Here is a 21,499-nt window from a genome sequence, read left to right on the forward strand (position 1 = left end):
ATGGATGGATAGATAGATGGGGAATTAATGGAAGAGCTGGAATCAAAGTGTTCTCTTTAAACACCTAGAAATGGACAAAGGCAGACTAGGGGACAGTCTCAGGCTCCTCATGGGAGAAACTGAGGACGCTCTCAACCTCTCTGTAAGAGTTCTAGTCTTGATATAGCACGAACAAAAGACAGGGAGGACAGAAGAAGGCTGGGCAGAGGGCCTGAAGGAGCCCCATGGCCCCTGGTGGTCCTGTGTGGGATTCCCCTACGTTTCTAATCTCCCCAGTCTTTTGTACAAAGGGCAGTAGAAGGAACGAGAAGGTACAGGGGTCTCTGGGTCACTGAGGGGTGGAGCAAATGGTGAGCCCCCAAAGGCAGATCAGGGACTAATGGGATTGGGAGTAGAAGACCTGTGAACGGGGCCAGTAAGATCTTCCAGCCGGGCTACCACCTTCTAACAGGGAGACCTGGGGTGACTCTCACATCCTGGCTGGTTGTCCTCACCTGAGAGAGGGCAATGGTCACTACACCTGTCTGGCCAGGTTTGATGGGGTGGGGGAGACAGAAATGAGTGAGAAGTATGTGAGGGCCACGTCCTGATGGGCCCCTTGCCTAGAAATCCCAGAGCCCCTGGGAATGACAGTCAGATGAGACCCTTCAACACTCAACACAGAAGGCCCGCTCCGCGCTTGCCATACCTTCAGCCCCTCCCCATCCCGGACTCACCCTCAAAGCAGGAAGGGAGCTGACCTGGTCCATGGTCAGTGTGACCTCCTTATAGTGCTTCCTTGAGGGGCAGAGCTTCAGGAAGGTCTTGTGGATACTGAGGAGAAAGGAGAGAGGCATAGTGGTCACACAGGAATGAAAGGGGGCGATGGAGTCCCCTGCTCGTGTGTGTAGGGGTGTGTCAGTAAGAAAAAGGCACTGAGTGCGGGCTGCCATGGAACGGGGAATATGCCCAGTCCTCCTGTCTTCCGTGTTGGGTATACAAATGAGCTGGGAACAAGGAAAGGAGAGAGGCTCCGTGTAATGTTCTGCCACATGGGCCACATTCCACGGTGTCCACTCTGGAATGGCAGAGCTGGCAGGAGTGTCTGCCGTGGCTCCTTCCAGCTCCTCAGGTACAGACGGAGGTATCCAGGTCCTCTTTTGGACATCCAGATACCCTCATCCTCAGCATGTATAAAGAGGTCACTTGGTGAACACAGGAGCCAGGTTTAAAATCCATGTACCGGCAGCCGGCAAACTTGACTTCCAAGCTGGACAGCTGGTGACAAGTGGCCCCTGCAGACTGAAAACCTGAGCAAGCAATAAGGACGAACCCTGTCCTAGGCAGAGACAAGATGATCTCTTAGTCTCTCACCCCATCCTGGACTGCAGGCTCTGTTCATCAGCAGGCTCTTGGGACTACAAGGCCAGGGACTGTGGCGGCCCGTGGAGGAGAGAGTAGACAGCAGACTGGGCAAAGCTGCGGGGTCTTGGTAAACTTAATGGTTCTGAGTCTTATCTTTATCACTGAGTTAAGAGCCATCAGGACCTCTCTTGCCATGCAAATTCAGTGTGAGTGAAATGAAGTGCATGAGTGTGTGTGCATGTGTGTGTGTGTGTGCATGCATGTGTGTGCACGCATGCATGTTTGTGTGTATGTGTGCATGTGTGCACGTGCATGTGTGTTTTCATGTGTATGTATGTGTATGTGCATGCGTGTGTGTGTGCATGTATGTGTGTTAAGGTGTAAATATGGTATAAAATATGGGTATTTTTTACCCGGATAGATCTACATCCCTTTCTCCTCTTTGGGTTCTCCTGTGCATCTGGCACTCAGTTCTTCTGGCTGTTGTACAACTCAAAGCTCGATAACGATGGAGGAAGCCCTCTCACCTCGCTCAGGCTTTCATTCCAGCCGCATTTTTAGTTATTATTATATCTTTAGCGCGTGCACGCACACACACACACACGAACACATGCCACTGCATACATGTGGCGTTCAGAAGACACCCCTTGGAAGCTAGTTCTTCTTCTCCCTTGTGTCTCAGGTGTCCAGGGTTGGTGGTGACTACTTGACTTGCTAAGTCATCCCACCAGCCCTCAAGCCTCTTTTATGATCCCCCTTATGCTTCAAAATTATCCTTCTCTCCGCTCCTTTTCTAGTCTGCCTTCCTCTGCTGAGCGCCAGGAGCTAGCAGTCAAATTCACATTCTGGAGCGAGTAACTCACAGCCCTCCATTGGCATCCCCACATCACACAGATGAATTTTAGTCAGTGGGGATTTAGGGACACGTTGCCAAGTGAAGAATTCGAGGGTGAGTCTATGGTCAGAGAATCGGGGGGGTAGAGAAGGAGGCCATGACAGTGCCCAACAACAGAGAATGCTGAGCCATCGTCTGGTTCCCTTTCAGTCACTCCTCTTGTCACAGCTCATGGACTAGAAAAGTATCCTGTAAGTCTCAGCCATGGACACATGGAGGAAAAATAAGCCAAGATTCTATTTGTCCACAATTCTGCCTAGCATTGCACTTTGAGAGGCTGATCTCCATCCGTTGCCACTGACTCCCTGGCCTTCAACCTTCCAAATGGGCTTGGGCCCAGGGGAAACCCCAGCAGGAAGTTGGAGGCCGTGAGAGAATAGTTAGGGTCCATCTCCCCATCCTCACAACCTCAGCACAGCCAAGTGTGCCCTTCCTGGAGGCCAACTACAGCAGGTCCCACCTGCACCTGAGCACCTCAAGCCCTGGGCAGGGGTAGTGGGTGTTCAGACACCTCCCACACCCTCTGTAGTGCTTCTCCATGCTCCATCACCTCCCAGGATGAGATGCTACCTTCAAGATGCGGCTGAGGATACTGCCTTTGTCTTTCTGGGATGCTGACTAATGAGACAGACAAACCCATGTGGATCCTTTTCCTTCCCTACTAAATGTGGTACCAGAGACCATAGACATGGGTTCTATGCCTGTCTGCCATTGGGTAGGCTCTGTGCTGACTTGGGAGGGCCTGGCAAATGGGAGGTGGACCGGGGCTTGTAGAGACATGGAGAGAGATACAATCCTGCCAGTCTAATAAGGGACTCTAAATTGTCCCTAGAGGCTCTGTGTTAAGTGTAAGCGAGAGCCAAAAAAGCAAGATGTGGGGAGGTTAGGAGAGAATTCTAAAGGTGTTGGGATGAGAGAAAGGTCATCTCAGATCAACAGGAAGAAAGAAAAAACATTCCTACTGGAGGTTCCCTGCTGACCTCTAAGGGGCAAAGGGAGTCACAGGCCAAAGGAGTGTTTTCTCACGATCATTGTTAGAATGACTGCAAATCAACTTCCTTTCTTTCCTCTTTTACAGATAGGTCTCACTGTGTAGCCCTGGTTATCCTAAATCTCACCTCGTAGATCAAACCGGCCTTGAACTCATAGAGATCTGCCTGCCTCTGCCTCCAGAGTGTTGACATTAAAGGTGTGTGCCATCACGTCCAGGCAAAAGACAGACTCACTTTTCACTAGGTGTGTGCTGGGCGTGTGTGTGTGTTTGTACTAAGAATACATGTACCTACCGAGTTCAGATGTGGATGTCCACTGTCTTATTCTACCACTGTTCATCTTATTTTGGGGGGCAGGATCCTCACTGAACCCATATCTCACCAGTTAGGCTATTGGTCAGGAAGCTGTAGGCGATTCTGTCTGTCTTCCCACCTCTGAGTCAAAAACAATGCTCAGCATTTTCATGTGTGTTCTAGGGATGGAACTCCAGGTGTCCTGCTTGTGTGGCAAGCACATTACCAGCCGAGCCATCTCCCTGGCTCTTCACTAGGTTTGAGCCCTCCTGGCCACACATGCTTGCGGTGCGTACCTAGAGTGAGCGCTCTTCTGTCCATCCCATAGGGAGGACCTAGCAAGGCAGGGACCACTCCTCTAGAGTAGAGAAAATAGGAGGTAGATGACTTGCCCAAGTCACATGGGTGTGGATGTTAAAGATGTCGCAGACATCAGAGTTCTCGCCCAGAAGTCCAGGGAAGGAAGGCTGGCAAGGCCCTGCAAGTGTCACCACCCCTCTTCCGAGCACACACTGTGTTCCGGGCATACTCAGACACGTCACCTCCTAGCGTCTTCCCCATAGTGCCCATGGGAGATGTGGAAGTGACCACTTTTGTGGATGGGTAAACCGAGGCTTGGGGAGTTCACCCAGCATGCCTAAGGTTGTACAACTGGCAAGAAACAAGAGTGGATGACTGAACCCTAAAATGGAATATTTGATCTGTGCTGTCTCCCCTTCAAGGGTTCACTCTTTGCCCCCAGGTGAGAGACCCTGTGCACCCTTTCCCAGACTCTGAGCAAGGTTGTTGAATGGAGCCCTGCCCAGACTCCATGCCTCCCCAGACGGCCACAGGGACCAGCTGTCCACAGATGAATCACGGCTGCATCTCGGCTGCCACAGAATGTTCTCCTCCTCCAAATATGGATCAGCCAGCTCGAAATGGAGCTCTGAGTTAATCACTAATGGACTCAAAAGTCAAAGCCATTTGAGAAACTCACACGTTCAGCCTGCCAACAGCCAGGCAGCCTGGGTGGGGCTCACTTCCACTCTTGGCTCCCAGGCAAGAGAAAGGCTCAGAGTCTACTTAGCTGAGGGCTACCTCTTCACGTGACCTTGGACCTGCCCCTCCCCTCCCCCCTTCCCCACAGCCTCAGTTTCTTGTAAGAAACAAGTGTCGTGGTGACGCCCCTGCCCGCATCCCTCCACTCAGGCACCTGTGACTCTGAAGCCTCTACCCCTCTCTGACATCCTACCATTGCTGTTTCTGAGACCTTTTAGTTTAGAGGGTCTCAAACGGGGCTCTGTTCAGACCTGTAGGGAATCTATAAATGGCTCTGTACCCTACTAGGTCTTGGGGTTCCTATTCACACTCAGGGCAATGCACAGGTTCTACAAGCTTCCAGATGCCTCTCCTGGACCTGCAAGACCAAGATCAGAGATTTAATGTAAGTCCCTGGTCCCAAAGACTCAAACATGAAGATTTCTGTGTGTGACCCTGGGAGAATCACTGTCTTTCTCTGGGCCAGTTTCCAATCCTCTGCAGAAGGGAAACGATATGGTAACAACACTGTGTGTGCTCAGCCCTGAGCTGGGTGTGCACTGCTCACACAATGACATGTCATCTCCTTGGCCTTGTGATGACTTTGTGAGGTTGGCTGCTGAATCCTCTGACATTGTTTTCTAGTATGGAAACGGAGGCCCAGTCACATAGCTCGAAAACAGCAGAGCTGAACCTAAACCCAGGCTCTTGGCTCCCAGGTAAAAAAAACCTATAATGTTCCATGTTCTGGATCTTCAGTTGCTCCAGGGAGCCCCAGAGGCTAATAGGTAGAACAAGGGATGGAGATTAGAAAGTCTGGAGAGTCTCCAGGTTGCTAAGAAGAAAGAGTGGCTTCTTAAGAGGCTCAGGGGAGCATTTGTCTAGCAATGCTATGGCCAGTCCCCAACTGGAAGGAAGGGAAGGAGAGAGGGAGGAAGGGAGGGAGGGAGGGAGGGAGGAAGGGAGGGAAGGAGGGAGGGAGGGAGGGAAGGAGGGAGGGAGGGATGAGGGAGGACCAGCCTGAGCAGGGTCTAGGAACAAATGCTTCAACAGATCCAACCTTAACCAAGATTCCAGAGTGTAACAGATTCATCCAAGGGGCTCAGCCTGAGCCGGGATGACCCAGCTCCAGTCACAGCATGTGGGTCTGGTGACTTGGCCTTCATGTGCTTATTCATGTGGCTGAGCAGGTGAGACATCTCACACGGACTCCCCACCTCCCCGCCTGCTATCGATCTCTTCATGGTTTTTATCAGGGGACCACCACAATTCCACTGAACCATCTCTGAGGCCACTTAAACAAAACTGTTCAAAGGTGACCAGGACTTGGTCTGATCCAGCTTGACCTTAGCAACTCATGATGACCCATTCTCTTACACATCGTGAGCCGAGAACTTTCTGAGCCCGCACCATGCTCTAAGCTGTATCTTTCCTTTACCCACGCTGCACCCCTAACTGGGTCACATTCAAGTCCCTGGTTGTCTCTGAGGAGCTAGGCTGTTTTCAGTCTGTCTATGCCCTGCATCTCTGGTGGTATTATCCTGCATCTGTGTGTGAACACCCCTCTCTTCAGAAGCTGGTAGCATCTTGTATCTCTCAGTCTAGTTTACCAAAGGAAGACACTACAATCAGCTAAAAACATCAACAGTATAAAACCTATGACTTATATTCTGTACCCCCACACTTATCTACCCTGCTCTCCAGAGGCATTTTACAAACAGTTTATTGTTTCTCTTGTTGTTTTTCTTCATATTTATATAACGCTTCTAAGTACTGTGCCAATGCTCCCATTTGTCGGGACCCTTCATTATAGATATTATCTTGTGACATGCCCCTATTAAGAGGAGGATTTATTTCTCTATATAAGTCTCCTTTCCCGATGTCCCAATTTAAAACAATTTGCCTGAATCGATATTCTGTATTTACCGTATTACTATTACATTTTATTTATTATTCAAACATTTCTCACAGCTGATTTCCCTTGTGTAACATGATAGCATTTGCTTTCTTGCAATGCCTTTTGTTTTTCCCAGACTTAACCATCGCTCTGTTTTCGTTTTCTGAGACTGTAGCATACTTATCATTAGCTCACCCCCCCCCCCCAGACTCTCTATAGCTCTATAGCGCTGTAAAGAACTGAGTGTCCTCCAGGCCTGTTTCCATTGTCTTGCTTGAGCTTGTCTCTGTCACCATCCTTGGAACTGCTCTTTCCATCCTCTATGGTAGAATCCTTTCTTCCAAGGGTCCTGTGTCTTTCTTTGAGGTTGATTACTAATTTTAGCAAAGCAAATCCTCAAAAAGTTGTCTCAAATATTTTTTTAATTGCATGTAAAAAATATTGTTACTCCACTTAGATTTTTGATTGATAGTTTATCCAGGAACTTTATTTTAGACTGGAAATTTTTTCCCTAAAAGTTTTGAAGGACTTGTGTCTTTCAGTGTAAGCCCCACGCTGTTCTGATTCCATTCCTCCTGTGTATGAACTCTTCCTTTTCCTCCCTGTTATCTCGGCATCCTGAAATGTCGTGTTGGCAGGATGATACATGTAAGCTCTTTCGTTTTCTCTTGACATGTAAAGGTCCTTGGCCTTCAAGTCAGACTCACAGCAAGACTTTGAAGGTTAAGTGGAGATCCCCTTGCTCGTTGTTGCTCTTGGTGACCAGCAGTCAGCCTGGCTATAACTCTTATCTAGATGGTGGCCTCTTCGTCCACTGGAGCAGGGGCAGGTGCCAAGTGGATCACAGGGCAAGGGATATACACTCTGATACCCTCAGTTTCCCTTTCTGTCCTCGCCTGACTCTGCACCAGGGAGTTCCAAGCTCCCTCAGTCTTTCTGGGGTTTGATTCTATCCCTGCAGACCCTGCAGGTCAGTTTTCCTCGGCTTTCTGCTCAGCCAAGTCTGTCTCGGGCGCTGTCTACTTGGTACTTCTCGCATTTCCGGTGGTCTTCCTCAGCTATGCTTCTCTTCTTGTGCTTGCAGGCCTGTGTCTTCTTTTAAAAACACACCTTCATTCTCCCTCTAGTAGAGGGAACAGACATGGGTGATACTCTGTTTCCATACTAACTGGAAGTTCCATGCATTTGCTTTCCTGATTTAATCTTATAATCTTGAATATTTCTAAGGTTCTCAGTGGAAGTCTCAACCACTCAAGACAGCATCTGACTGGTGGGTGGATCAGCACCAGTGTTTCCTGGACCATAGTGATGCAAACAGAACGATCAAATCAAAGTGCCTTTTTCATCTTGAATCATAGCAGTTATGCACCTTGATCGTTTAAGGTCCTTGTCCGTGTCTTTAGCTGCTCCTCAGGCTGTGACATCCTTGGGCCGGGGTGTCAGCTTTCCTGAAGGAGCAGGACCTCTCCAGTATCACCCGCCATCTTGGAGTTCCTGTCCCCTGCTCTTGTCCATTTTACTTGGAGGGGTGCAGTATGGAGACAGACGTAGAGTCTCCAGGGTCATTGCATAAGGACATGGTATCAGTGACTTTTCCCCTTGCCCTGATAGAACACCCAACAGAAATAATTTATGAGGGTTTATTTGGTTCATGGTTGAAAGGAATACAACCCTTTGTGGTAGAGAAAAGTATGATGGCTGGACGGGCAGCTGGGATGCTGGGTCTGAAGCTGTGGGGACTTATCGGCTGGGCTATTAAATCCTAGCGGATCAGGAAGCAATGCCGTCTAGAAGCAGAACCCTCAGGAACTACAGTCCTACATTCGTCAGCGAGGCAGGCCCCACATCCTAAAGGTTCCATAACCTCCCGAAATAGCAGCAGCAGCGGGAGATGAAGCGTTCAAACACACGAGCCTGCCGGCACATTTACATTCAGGTTGTCATAACCTCCTTTGATGGGGATGGGGGCAGGGTGGAAAGGGGATGCAACCAGCTGCCCCCGAAGTCCTGGGTGGTCCGTTCACATGAGAAGGGGCCCTTAAGGATGGCTCACTTCCAAGAACCTTATTCTCAGGAGGCTAGCGTAGAGCAAAGGAAAATAGGTGGGGGACAAGTGGTCAAGAGAGAAAACAGGGGTGCTTTCCACAGTCTTTCTCCCCAAGTTCTCCTCTCCACCCCACAGATTAAGTATCCATGACGGGATCTGGCATTGAATTACAGTTCATCAAAGCAAGGGAAGGACCCAGGGCCATTGAGGAGGGATGGATGGTTCCATCTGCCTCCTGTAACCCTGGCGAAGAGGACAACTTCAAAGGCGAAAACAGAGAACAAAAGGACTAGGATGCAGGCACAGGAAGCAGCGATGTGCGCTGGTGAGATTCATGGATGTGCGTGCACAATTCTCGCGGGAGTCTGGACGATAAACCGACAGTGAGCTGAGGTAAGAGGAAGGGCCCACGGGACAGAAGGTAGTCATTTGCTTTTCACTATTTGAATTTTCTAGCCGTATCGAAGTGTTGTTTCATTTCATCTTGTTTTATTTTTTATGCCTACATCACTTCTTAGAAACTGTCAGCAGGGATTAGGTGAGCGGTGGGCTACAGCTCGTTTGGAGTTCTGCCATTTTTTTCTCTATGTAAAAAAGTTGAGTTCAGAGGGTGGCAGTCACCAGTCCTTGGCTTACACGTATCAAACCATAGCTTTGATTCCCAGTATAGAAAAAAAAATCAAATAAATATTTTTAAAAGGAAAATAACAGCCTCAAGATTGTCCCTGGTCTCTGTAGTTCTTTGTCACTTAGATACCCTGTTGCACCTGGAGAGTCTGATGTTTGTGGCCCTCAGGCTGGGTGTGGGGCTTAAGGAGGGTAAGACCAAGAAAAACCAGTGAGGCCAAGAGGTGTGTGTGTGTGTGTGTGTGTGTGTGTGTGTGTGTGTCCGGGATAGTGTTTAAAAACTGTCCTCTTTCCCATATTCACTGACTTTCCCCAAGAGTTTTCTGGAAAGCTCATTTATACATCACACAAATTTGCACACCACACAGGTTTGCGCATCACATGAGTATGTACACCACACGGGTTTGCACGCCACAGGGGTTTGTACACCACAGAGGTTTGCACACCACAGGTTTGTTTACCATACGGGTTTTCACACCACACGGGTTTGCTGAGCACCTGGCTCTAACCAAACACATCTACCCTGGCCATTCCACCCATGCCATTTGTCACATCTCCATTCCGGATCATGAGGTCTTTGGCCAAGAGCTTTTCCACAGGGAAGGGTCCTGCTTGAAAACTTATTGTTTCCTGCAGGCCCTGGAAAGAGACATGGGGGGCAGGCAAGAAAGAGAGGGGACAGGTAGCAGACTGAGTGTCCATGATGCTTCCAAGTTCACTGAACCTGTGAATAGCCTGAATAAGCTCACCCTATACTTTCTAAGCCTTTGTTCGTCTCCCTCATTGTCCCAAGGTATCCCAGCTGCTAAGAACTTCCTTGGTGGTGGTAACAGCATTGCAGCCCAGGTCTGATGTGTCCTACTCCAGTGGAATCTCACAACTTCCTGTCCATCCCAGATGCTGCCTCAGGGCTCTGCAGTTCTGAGTAGGGGTTCACACCCCAAGGCCAGAGCGAAGCCATAGCAAGAAAAAAAAAACCAGCTTAAGAGAAGGAAAAGGAGGACCCAGGGCCTCTACTCACCACAGAATCTCATTTCTCGTCAGGAAGGTCAGAGCCTGCAACAAATCAGAGAGGTGACCTGCCACTCAGTCCCACCATGGGCCCTGGAAGAGCATGGAGCCTCAGGAGAGGGAGGCATCCTCTCTCTTTGTACTATAAGAAGGAAAGGCACTGCAGGCCACAAGAACAGGCTTGTGGTGGTAGCCAAGGGCAAAGCACTACCTTACTCTGCTTCCATGTTGTAACAAAAAGGTAGAGCAGCCCAGACTGGGAGATTCAGTGAGAAGCAAACCACCCCCTGGGCTCCAGAACAGGGGCAGGGGAGAAAAGGGTGAGAGTGCTGGTCTGAACCACATGGACACAAGCTCAGCAGAGGCAAGAGACATCACTGCCAGCCTGGTACGCTCCAGAGCTTCAGGCAAGAAGAGTTCTCTTCTTGGTCCCGCCTGCCCCAGGAAGTCCCCAGTTCTGCCCCAAATCTGTGACCTAACTACCCACCTGGTACTCGTCCAGGTCCTCACACTGCATCTGGTACCTCAGACACTGCTGCCCCATGCCAACCCAGCCTCCTCCTCGCCAGCAGTAGAATTTCCACCCCAAGGGCTCAGCAGCTGGTGAAGTCCGTTGATTCAGTTGCCATGGTGACCAGCATTCCACCTTCTGCCCCTGAGTTGGCAAACAGGTTCTTTTGGTGCCCTGGCTAAGAAACATCACCTCCAAAACAACAAACGGGAAGGCAGGCCAAAAGCAGTCTTAAGATTGTTGACTCAGGGCGTCACGATGCCTGGGACGGAATCCCAGACCTGCCACGTGCTCACTGTGTGACCTGGGGCAAGCTACGCAACCTCTGTCCTTCTTTGTTCTCTTTCCTCTTCAAGGGGATCATAATCACAGGACTGTTGTGGACGTCACCCAGTGGATGCAGACGGCAATGACCAACAGTAGGCAGTGCTCACTGAGGGTTCTAACCAGATCTTGAGTGCCGTGCAGGATGTGGGGTACTGAGATGGAAAAAACATAGACTTTGACTTCCGATACAGAAGAGTACTCGACACCATCAGACGGTTCCCATGGGAACAGAAGGAGCATTCAAATCTGGACAACACGAAAGGACCCTACACAAAGATAAAGTCAAAGGCTTCTACCAAGATGGGGCAAAGTCAGGGTTCCCACCCCAGAACTGCTCTGGTTCTGGGCAAGCAAATGGACTGAGCCCTCCAGAATCACTCTCTTATATTTCTGGGGGACAGAAAGTTGGGTAGAATGGGGAGACTGTGGATCAGGGGGGAAACGGAGAAGATAAGCAGCCCTGCCATTGGCGCTAAAATTCTGGGGTCCCCCTGAAATCCTCCAGGGTATTCTGTATACCCACCCCCATAGCATACGAGAATCCCTTCAGCCCAGAACACATTTGGTCACAGACTGTCCAGGGAGGAGCACGGGTCTCTGAGGTGGAGAATTCTCTAGAAATGGGATTGCACACTGTTGTTTATCTTGGCCTCATAGAAGAGGGGGTCAGACAGAAACCTAAGCTTGGTCCCTTCAGTAACTGAACAGGCACCAGCACCAGGCACGTCACTGGGTTCTGGAGAGGAACAACTTTTAGAGTTAGAAACAACTTCGAAGAAATACCTGCTCTCCATACACAACCCTCTGCACACGCCATGCGTATACATGCATCAGGTATACGCACGTCCCTGGAGTTGGAAGCCGATGTCCCCAGAGGTAACATTACAGAGGCATGAATATACAGAAAGAATTCAGGCACAGCCAGCCCTTTGATATTATAACATCTATGAAGTTCAGGCTTGAAAACAATCAAGTTATAAGAGAGAGGGGGAGAGAAGAAGATGGAGAAAGAGAGATAGAGAGGGAGAGAGAGAGGGAGAGGGAGAGAGAGAGAGAGAGAGAGAGAGAGAGAGAGAGAGAGAGAGAGAGCATCCCTAATGTTTTAAGTAAATTCTTAATTTTCTGGTCCTTTGAATGCATGTAACCTTTGAGCTGTAGGCCAGACCTGCCTGATTATAGATAGCAACACTTAATAGCTATTTAGCTATTACATGCGGTGATTTAGAACCTGGACTTTGAAATGTTAAAGGCTGGGTTTTCTCACTTCAAGCAAATGATAAAACTACTGTAAGCCTCAGTTTCCATCTCTAAAAGGGGACTTATAAGTTCCTACTTTCTAAAATTCAAGGATAAAAAAAGAATGACAAAGGTGTAACTTCTTTTGTTGTTGCTTTTTAATCAAAATGACTGGTACAAACTGAATATTTGAGAGAAGGAAAACAATATAGCTTTAAAAGTTGAGCCTGGAAGGAAGTGTAGACGGTCAGCAAGCAGGCAGTCACTAAATCCCATCCAAACTTGACCTCTTCTAACTACGCAGTGCAGCTGCCAAAAGCTGGCATGGGTCACGGGACTCTTGCTCCCTCGCTTTAGGGACTGCAGAGTTGGCGAGGTTAGGGATGCTCTGTTGCAGGTCTGGGACACCCAAGGACACCTGGGGATCTTTGAGATGCCACCCTCTCCATCCCGTCTTTTTTCCGACATCCTGATTACACAGGTGCAGCAGCTTGGCACCAATCTATTGTGTCTTTTTACTCTGCGGACCCTGCTGAAAGAGAGCAACCAAAGCAGAGAACTGCCTGGCAGCTCAGAGCTCTTAGCTGCTCCTGCAGCCGCTAGAGAGCTAGGCCAGGAGGCTGGTGAAGACACCTGGCCCTCCACACCCGGCCCAGACAAACTCCAGGAATGTGAACCCACAGCCCTCAAGAAGCTGCCATGCGATAAGAGACAGATAACAAGGAACAGGCCGAAGGCCAAGGCTGGAGCTCCCAAGGAGAGCCATTGGGACAGAAGTCTGAGTGACAGAACTGAGCCAGGTTAAGAAGATGGGGACGGTGTTCCAGGCCTGGGAGGCCATGGAATCCAGCCAGAACTGCGCGCACTGTACAGATTTTCACATTTGTTTTTATAGGATACCTTCCCTTCTGAAAATGATGCGGGTTTGTCATTTACAGCTGGTATATAAAGGCGCCTTTGTAAACATAGCTCTTTAATGAAAAGAAATGGCAGCCTTTTAAAGAAGAATATAAGTGAATAATTTTACAGGTGATAGAGGAATTCACCAGCAATTACAAGGTGCTGGGTGTGCTCATGTGCTCCCTCCCTCTCTCCCTCCCTCCCTCCCTCCCTCCCTCCCTCCCTCCCTTCCTCCGTCCCTCTCTTTTTCCCTCCCCCTCCCTCCCTCCTCTCCCTCACACACACACACACACACATACACACACACACATGCACACACGCGCACACACAACCAAGGTATGCCAGCCCTGTTACCCTCCCATCTCCTCCTCCCAGTCATTTCGCCCTCCCCACCCCATCTGTCCCTAACCCACTCTCCCCCACCCCCATCTCTGGGACTTTATCCTAGACAGGCCTTTTATTGGTTCTCTCCAATAACAATAGTAGCAATAAGAATGTCACCTTACATTTGCATATCCCTTTACAATTCCAAAATGCTTTTCTATGTACCATCTCATTTGCCCAAGGCACAAAAGACTGTGCATTTAAAAATGAAAGAAAGAAAGAAAAAGAAAAATTCCCCACAGGAGGCTCTGCCTTCTATGTGTTAACCAACATGTGTTCCCTCCCCCAATCCACGGTACTGCTGGACTCCAGGGTGCCGCAGTGACTTCAGAAGAGCTGTAATTGAGCAGGGAAGACTCTTCTGGAAGAACAGTTCCACATCCTGCCTTTCTAGGGGACTGCCCGAGGTAAGTTTCTGTCACCTTGCCTGGAACTGTAGGGATTCTTAGAATCCCAGCCCCTTCCCGAACTTCATTTATTTTTACTTGACTTGTCAAATCCGCCAGTCATTGAAAGATGATTGGTATCCAGGCTATTTAAAAGAGTCTCACAACTTAACAATACAGAGAAATAAGCCAACTTAAAAAAAAATTAGGGATGGGGGCTGGGGCTGAGAGAGCAACTGGGTACTTACTGCTCTTGCAAAGGTATTGAGTTCTGTTCCCAGCGCCCACATTAGGGGGCTCATAACTGCCTGTAACCCCAGCTTTCAGGGGGATTGGATCACCTCTTCTGGATTCCATGGGCACCTGCATTCATGTACACACATACACACTTTAAAATAAAATAAGCCTTAAAATTAAATTAAATTTAAAATGGGCCAAGGATATGAATAGGTATTTCTCCATGCAGATAAGTGAATGTCTTGGCAGGCCATGAAAAGTACCCCCACATCATCAGCCATCAGGGTAGTCTTGCGAATCAAAACGACACCGAGACGCCTCTTCACACCCATCAGGATGGCTGCTTTAAACAGAAAATAACCCGTGTCTCAGCAGATTTATCCACAATAGCCGGAAGGGAAGGCAAGCCCAAAGCCCATTAACCGTGTGTACCTATAGAGTAGAATATTACTTGGCACTATGAAGGCTGAGCTTTGGTCTCACAAAACAGCATGCATTAACAACGATCACAAAAGGCTCCCCCTGCTTAAAATATCTGGGGTGGACAAACCCGTACAGGAGGAGAGTAGACTGGTTGTCTAGAGAGGCTAAGGGGCAGGGAGACCCGGAGTGACTGGCTGCAAATGAGGACCAAGTCTCTTTATGGGTAGATGAATAGGTTCTAAAATTAAATACTGGTACAGCTGAGAATAGCCTAAAAACCGTGAAGTTACATACTTTACGGGAGCGAATTGTATGGTGCGTCAATTATACCTTAAAGCTGTTATTTTAAAAATGACAAGGTGTGTTTAAGTGCTAACTCAATGCCTGGAACGTAAGTAAGCCACCGTAAATATTATTAAAGAATGTGTAAATGAGAGAATTCAGATCTTTTTCCTCCGCCCAGTCATCTAACCCAAGAGGTTCCACCCACAGCCACCCTTCCCTTCTAGTGATTCGGATTAGTGATCCTCCCAGGCAAGCAGCAGGCCTGTGGGAACACATCCAGGAGAGAGGCGGGTCTTGGGGACAAACGTACTCAAGGATGGAGACCAGATGCTTGGAAGCATTCCTAGAGCCCTCAGAATCTGGAGTTGGGGCCCCTGCTTCCCCACAGTGGAGACATAAGGACTTGGGCTCTGGCATCTGCTTAAGCCCTGGTCCAGCACAGTGCACAGCAAAGGTCCACCTGCTGGTGCCCAAGGCAGGGCTCTGGCTTCTGCAGTCTGATGGCATCATGCAGGGTTCTAGAAGTTTCCTGGTGCCCCGGCCAGAGAACTCAGCAGCCTAGCACCTGATACAGTGTTCACCACAGTGCTTTCCCAGGGCCGAAAGGAACCCGAGACCTGGGCACACTGCACATATTACCCAGAAGGCTAAGCGTGGACAATGTGAACTGATAATACCCTGGAATGTAATCTTTAATGGTCTTTCCCCCCCTCACCTTCCTCCAGGACTCTATTTTTCCATCAGTCTTTCCCATTCACATTGTCTGGGGGGGAAATAGACTTGCCAGGGGTAGAGAGCTTCGATAAGTGGCCCATGTTTGGGTCCCCACCTCCCTTTTCTTTCTAAGAAGTGAATCAGACATTTGACAATCTGAAGGGAAGGCTAAAGGAAGCAGAGACTGGAGTTTATAAAAAGGCAAGTGAAGGGCTGGTGAGATGGCTGAGCAGCGAGGAGGCCGTGTGGAAGCCTGGGCGCATGAATTCAATCCTCAGAACGCACGTAAGGGGAGAAGGAGAGAACCAGGTACACAAAGTTGTCCTCTGACCTCCACATCGGCACGCATGTGCAAGCACGCGCGCGCACACAGACAAACACACACACACACATATGCGCGCGCGCGCGCGCGCGCGCAGGGAGACAAATAAGCAAGTAGACAATTTTTTTAAGGCAAATGAAGGGGACAGGGGACATGGCTCAGTCAGTAGAGTTCCCGCTGTGAAAACGCAAGGACCTGAGTTCTAAACCCCAGTATCTAAGAATTTCAGCAGGGGGGCGGGGGAGGCTAGGCATAGTCAAGAACATGCAGCCTAGCTCAGCGAGGGTCGCGAATAAAGACCTGCCGTTTCCTTCTGGGCTGTTGGCCAGATAGTCTAGCCAATCTGTGAGTACTGCGTTCATGAGAGACCTCCGACTCAACAGAGGACGACATCTGTCCATCTCTAGCCTGATACACATTGTGTACACACCCAGGGACAGATAAGACAGGAGCTGGAGCACGCCACCAGAGAGAGACTTCCACTGCTTTGCCCATTCTATCCCAGTACCCAGCCTGCTGTCACTCAAGCACTGTCCAAAGAACCACAGCTGTTTACTTCCTAATGCTTTTCTTAGCCTGGATAACAGACATCCCTGTCTTCAATGTCCCTGGATACTGAAAACCTCCTCAGGAAAAAAAAAAAAAAAAAGGTGCGTATCCTTGGCATTCAAAGAGCATGAAAGGCTAGAGACAGGGGACAGAGGAAATGTTCTTGGGCCATGGACAAGGGTGACCTTGTCCTTTTCCAACTTGCATCAGATGCCCTGGTGCCCCACGTCACACCCTGGTTTCGGGCACTGTCACGTGAACAGGTCCGCGTGAGCGTAAGCCATCCCCCAGTGACTGAGCGTTGCCTCACGAAATCTTCAGTTTTCAATTTCTGCCCTGGAATCTTCTATCAAAAAAAGAAATCTTGAGGAGCTAGAGAGATGAAAAGCTGCTCTTGCCGAGGACCTGGGTTCCATTGCTGGCGGCCACAGGGCGACTCACAGTTGTCTATAGCTCTGTTTCCAGGAGACCTGACTTCACCGCACACACACGGAGCATAGATATACAGGCACATATAGATATTCTTAATCAATAAATCAATTGATCTCTGTGATCTGTGGGTAGAGACAAGTTCAGGGCGATGGCTCTGGGTGACCTTCCAGCAGGGGTTGGAGCTCGTAGAGACAGTTCTATGACTTTAAGCCGGCCTTAGGTGGAGGTCCGAGGTCTTTCAGGTGGGGATGGAAGTCTGAACATACCTGGGTGGTCACACAGTGATGTCCTCTCTCCTGCCTGTTTCTCAGCTCTGGGATCAACTCTCAAAGACCTAGAAAAAAAGTCATATATCAGAGTTTGCTTTCATTTTGACGCCATGCTAGGAAGAGCCAGGAAATTGTGGAGAAGGTACTTAATAAGAGAGGGGTCTCCAAAAACTCACTCTCTTATTGGAACAGTCTGAGCCTATAATTTAGAAATGTCGTAGACAAACCTTAGCCATCAGCCTTTGCAGACTTACCCTTTACGAAGAAGCAGGCTGAGGTTCAAGGTGGGACTTGCCTAAGACACAGGGGAAAACAGGCCACTGGCCCTGGAAGTCCGCTGTCTCCTTTTCCAAAGACCTTGAAAAGTGGCTTGCTGGATGTCGCAGAATCGGTCTAATAAAGATCCTAGCTATGGCGATACCCTGTGAACCATGCAGCATGATAAAAATGCTGTTTGCCAAGATATGGACCAGGCCTGGGAGTGGAGCTCTGTGCTATGGGCTCCTGTCTCATGCTGCACACTTAACTTTAGGACTGTCTTAGCTAGTGAATTCCTCTCCTCTCCCCTCACTCCCCCCGCTGTGTGTGTGTGTGTGTGTGTGTTTTGTAGGCCAGAGGACAACCTCAGAAACCATTCCCAACTGAGCTAGTAGCTCCCTATGTGTTCCCTCTCTGATATTTGTTAGCTTAAATCTTCCCAGTTACCCTTTCTACTGAGTGAGTATTCACTACCCTTCTGCTAGGTAGCTAGGGCTTGGGGGTAGTGACTACTTGTCCTTGCCTAGTATTAATTGATTCATAAGGCTATTTTTGACCATTTTAAGGTATCCCAAGTACTTTACTACTGTTGGAGATAGTGGTGACGAAGTCAGACTAAGTTGTTGGCCTTGAGAAATTAGCCTTTGGTGAGGGAAAGCTAAATCAGTGCTCATCGAATTATCTATGAAATCACACCTGAGCAGGGAGCGGAATAGCAGCAATACCATAGCTGTGTAACTCATTCGGTGCTTAGGGAGGCTCCTCTGAGGAGGGGACGCTGAGCTAGACCGGAGAGAACAGCAATAGAGGCAGGCGGGAGCGACAGTGGTGCTCCCTGGTGAGAGAGGAGCAGTAGGAAGGATCCCCCCAAGTTAAACAAGGTGCTAGAAGAACAGAGAAGGCTGTGGAGCTGAAGAGTCAAGGGCAAGATCCACGAGAGCAGGGCAGAAGAGGACCTGGGGCACAATGGCTGTCCGATCTTTGCGTGAAAAGTCAAATGGGAAGTTGCCGTAGGGAGTCGTGGTGAGAAATGACATAATCTCATTTCTGTTTTCAAGGGCTCACTTCCTCAGAGGGTGGCTCCCAAAGTGTTGGAAGAAGGCCACGAGGCCAGGGAGAAGTGTGAGGAGACTATCGAGTAAGCCACAGGATGGCAGGGACAAGGATGCCGATGTCGGACGGGACTTAGTGACTTCATATGACAGCTCAAGAGGGATGAGATACGGGAGGGGAGGGAGCATGAACTGCGTGTGACCCTCAGGATTCTGACCCTGAGAGCAGCAAGGAGGGAATACTGAAGAACCGGGTGGGAAAATGAGATTTTAAATGTGCTGTTCGAGATGTCTATGGGGCGGATATGTGTCGGTGACAAGAGACATTAGGATTTAGGTCATTACAGAACTCCAGGCTATAGACAGACATTAGGGAATGTCTGGGTATAGGTAGCGCTGGAAGCTGTGGGTGAGATCAGCGAGGGATCCCGGGGTGGAAAAGACAGGCCTCCTGCTCACCTTGACTTTCTGGAATGGCAGAAAGCCCATCCGAGGCCAGCTTTCCCACTGGAAGGAAAATACAGAGCCATCTACTTGAAAGTTGTGCATTCAGAGGTGACGCTCAGTCCTGTTCATTCTTGAGCAGCTAGAGATCAAGGAGTTGCAGAGCCACAGAACAAGAAGAAAGTGAGGGGTTAGTGGGAGGGTTCTGTCATCTTCTAAGGTAGGGGAAAAAGTGTGAAGGACAATCCGCAGGGCAAGGAAGATCTGAGGGCCAGGATCTCCGGGAGAAATTGAGTCAGTGCTCAGGCAGCCTCCAAGTGCACATGAGACTGTGACAGAGAGGTGGGAAGCTCGGAAGAAGAATCGCTAACAGCTGCGTGAGCCTTGGAAGACACTCTTGGACTTGGTAGCCCACCTAAGTGGAAGGGCCTTAACAAAGAAGCAGGCTTGCACCTAGTACCCCAGAGAGGCTGGGAAGTGGGAGGAAGGGTGAGCCAGAAATAGAACAGCCCCCACAATCTGACCGCCGGCATCACAGCAGCCCAATCCCAGGCTGGATTAGGGTGACCTTCCGCTTTCCTGACGGCCTTCGGGAAGGCAAAAATAAATCCTCTGTGATGAGAGGTAACATCAGTCAGAGCCCAGAGCATCTCCATAATAGAAACGCCCCACGGGGGATCCAGATCTTGGGCTTTTCTGATCTAGACTTTAAAATAGCTGTGATTAATACGGTTAAGAAAATAGACGACGAGGTGCAGAATTTCACAGGAAAGTGGAATCAAACGGAGCAGGTGGAAATGATGATATAATACATAGGATTTGGAAACTGGTTTCTTTTAAAAATGGCTAACAGGAACTGAGGGTAAAGCTCCATGTCAGAGGGCTGGCCTGGCAGGCACGAGGTCCCGGGTTCAGTCTCCAGCACCCATTCTCACCCCCAAAAAGCTAACAGTTTTTCTCTATAGTTAGGAGGATTGGCGCCCAGGGGGAATAGGTAGCTAAGGCGCCCAACAGGTCCAGCCTGCAAACGGGATGGATGGCAGACAGACAGGGAGGCAGGGCCAGGGGCAGGAGCTTGTATGGAAAACTCCAAGTAGATTCCCTCTCTGCTGGAACTCAGATGTCAGATGAAGAAATAAGATTTTTTTCCTCAGACTTAGGGTTAAGGGTAGAGAGGTTTGTCTCTTTGGTTTTAGTTTGTTTCAAGGTCAACTTAGAACCAGTTATTAAAACTGATAGTTTTCTTTTTTTTTTAAAAAAAAAAAAAAGTCAAAACTCTTTAAAAAATATCAGGAGGTGCATATCAAGTACATCAGTCACCTTTGTTTAAAAAAGATTTTAGGATTTATTTTTACTTTTTTAAGCATGTGTGTATGTATGCACATGTGTGTGTGCATGCATGCATGTGTGTATGCGTGTGCGTGCATGTATATGTGTGTGTATTTGTATGTGTGTACGTGCCCACACACAAGACAAGGTGCACATGGATATGGATGAAGGTGCCCACGGAGGTCAGAATAGAGAGCTGGGTGCCCTGAAACTGGATTTTTTTAGCAGCTGTTTTTTTCCAGGAACCAAACTTGTTTGTTCTGCAAGAGCAGCGAGCCCCCCACCCCCTGCACCATCCCTTTAGGCCTCATCTCTGTCACCTCCAGCTGTCCCTCCATCCCTGCAGCGGTTTCTCTGTGGGGTTTTTGCTGTTGTTTTAAACCAAGCTTATAGAAAGAGCCCGGTTACAGCTTGAGACCATAGCATTGAACTTTCAAACAATTTTTTTTTCTTGTTGAGCAAGACCTTTTTGGCTGGTTTATTTTCTCCTTCCTTTACTGACCTTGTAAACTACTTAATTGCGAAATGTGGTTTGTCTCAGAGTGCCTCTTAACACTGTATGCTTTCAACTAGGAGACTTTTCCATTGCATGGGAGACCAACAGCAACGTCTTCAACATACGCGTGCACCGAGCAGGGCTCCTCGTCACTTACTCAGGGACATATGGTTTTCGTCAGCTACCTCTCTCTTCTTGGCAGTCACCAGAACAAAGATTTACATTTCATTTAGCAAATGTCCCCCTCAAACCCCTTGCACCAAGCTCTTATTTGCCACTCTACCTCTTTCTCTGTCTCCCATGATCCCATCTCTGCCTCATTTTCCAAAGAATGCCAATCACTAGCCAGGCAAACCCAACTGAAGGGAAGTGCCCATCTGCCAGACCTGGCCAGTCGACCCTGAAAGCAGAAGTTGGCCCAAAGGCCTCTGGGAGTTGGAGCAGCCGTGGTGAGTAGGAAATACTTCAAAGAGAGAAGGTTCCTGAAGCTGTGTTGGTGGGCGAATGAGAGGTTTTTCTCAGCCATGAAAACCTCCTCATGATTTCCATCGCACTTAGAATAAACACTGATGCCTCAAAATGGTCTTAGAGGCCTCTCTGCACGTCTCTTCAGTATGATCCCAAGTAATTCTTCCTCACTCGCTGCCTCCTGGCTTCAATAGTCTCTCCAGCTTCTCAAACTCCAACATGTTGAAGTTCCTGGGGCAACAGACCCCAGAGTAGTTGGAGAAGAAGGCTCAGGATAGCCTCTTGTGCTCCCAGGATACCTGGCACACCAGGTACCTTGTGAATTCCTGTCAGGGATAAGATCATCCCAT

At 49.0% G+C, this 21,499-nt stretch overlaps 1 protein-coding gene across 2 annotated transcripts in view; it reads right to left on the reverse strand.

Annotated features, from left to right (window-relative positions):
- Cib4 (calcium and integrin binding family member 4) overlaps window positions 1–10,775 on the reverse strand; it is a 59,279-nt gene extending 48,504 nt beyond the window's left edge. For both annotated transcript variants that reach the window (XR_007589555.1, XM_050128568.1), the window contains exons 1-3: window positions 10,615–10,775; window positions 10,138–10,172; window positions 717–813 (exon numbers count right to left, since the gene is read on the reverse strand). Coding sequence is in view for 1 of the 2 variants with exons in the window: in XM_050128568.1 (XP_049984525.1) it covers window positions 717–813; window positions 10,138–10,172; window positions 10,615–10,671 (189 nt within the window). In the remaining variant the exon portion in view is untranslated. The remainder of the gene's footprint in view (window positions 1–716; window positions 814–10,137; window positions 10,173–10,614) is intronic.
- Between the last annotated feature and the right edge of the window lie 10,724 nt (window positions 10,776–21,499).

This window comes from Alexandromys fortis, unplaced genomic scaffold (genome assembly GCF_014885135.2).
Source record: "Alexandromys fortis isolate MF-2015 unplaced genomic scaffold, M_Fortis_MF-2015_v1.1 scaffold_304, whole genome shotgun sequence".
Classification (NCBI taxonomy): domain Eukaryota; kingdom Metazoa; phylum Chordata; class Mammalia; order Rodentia; family Cricetidae; genus Alexandromys; species Alexandromys fortis.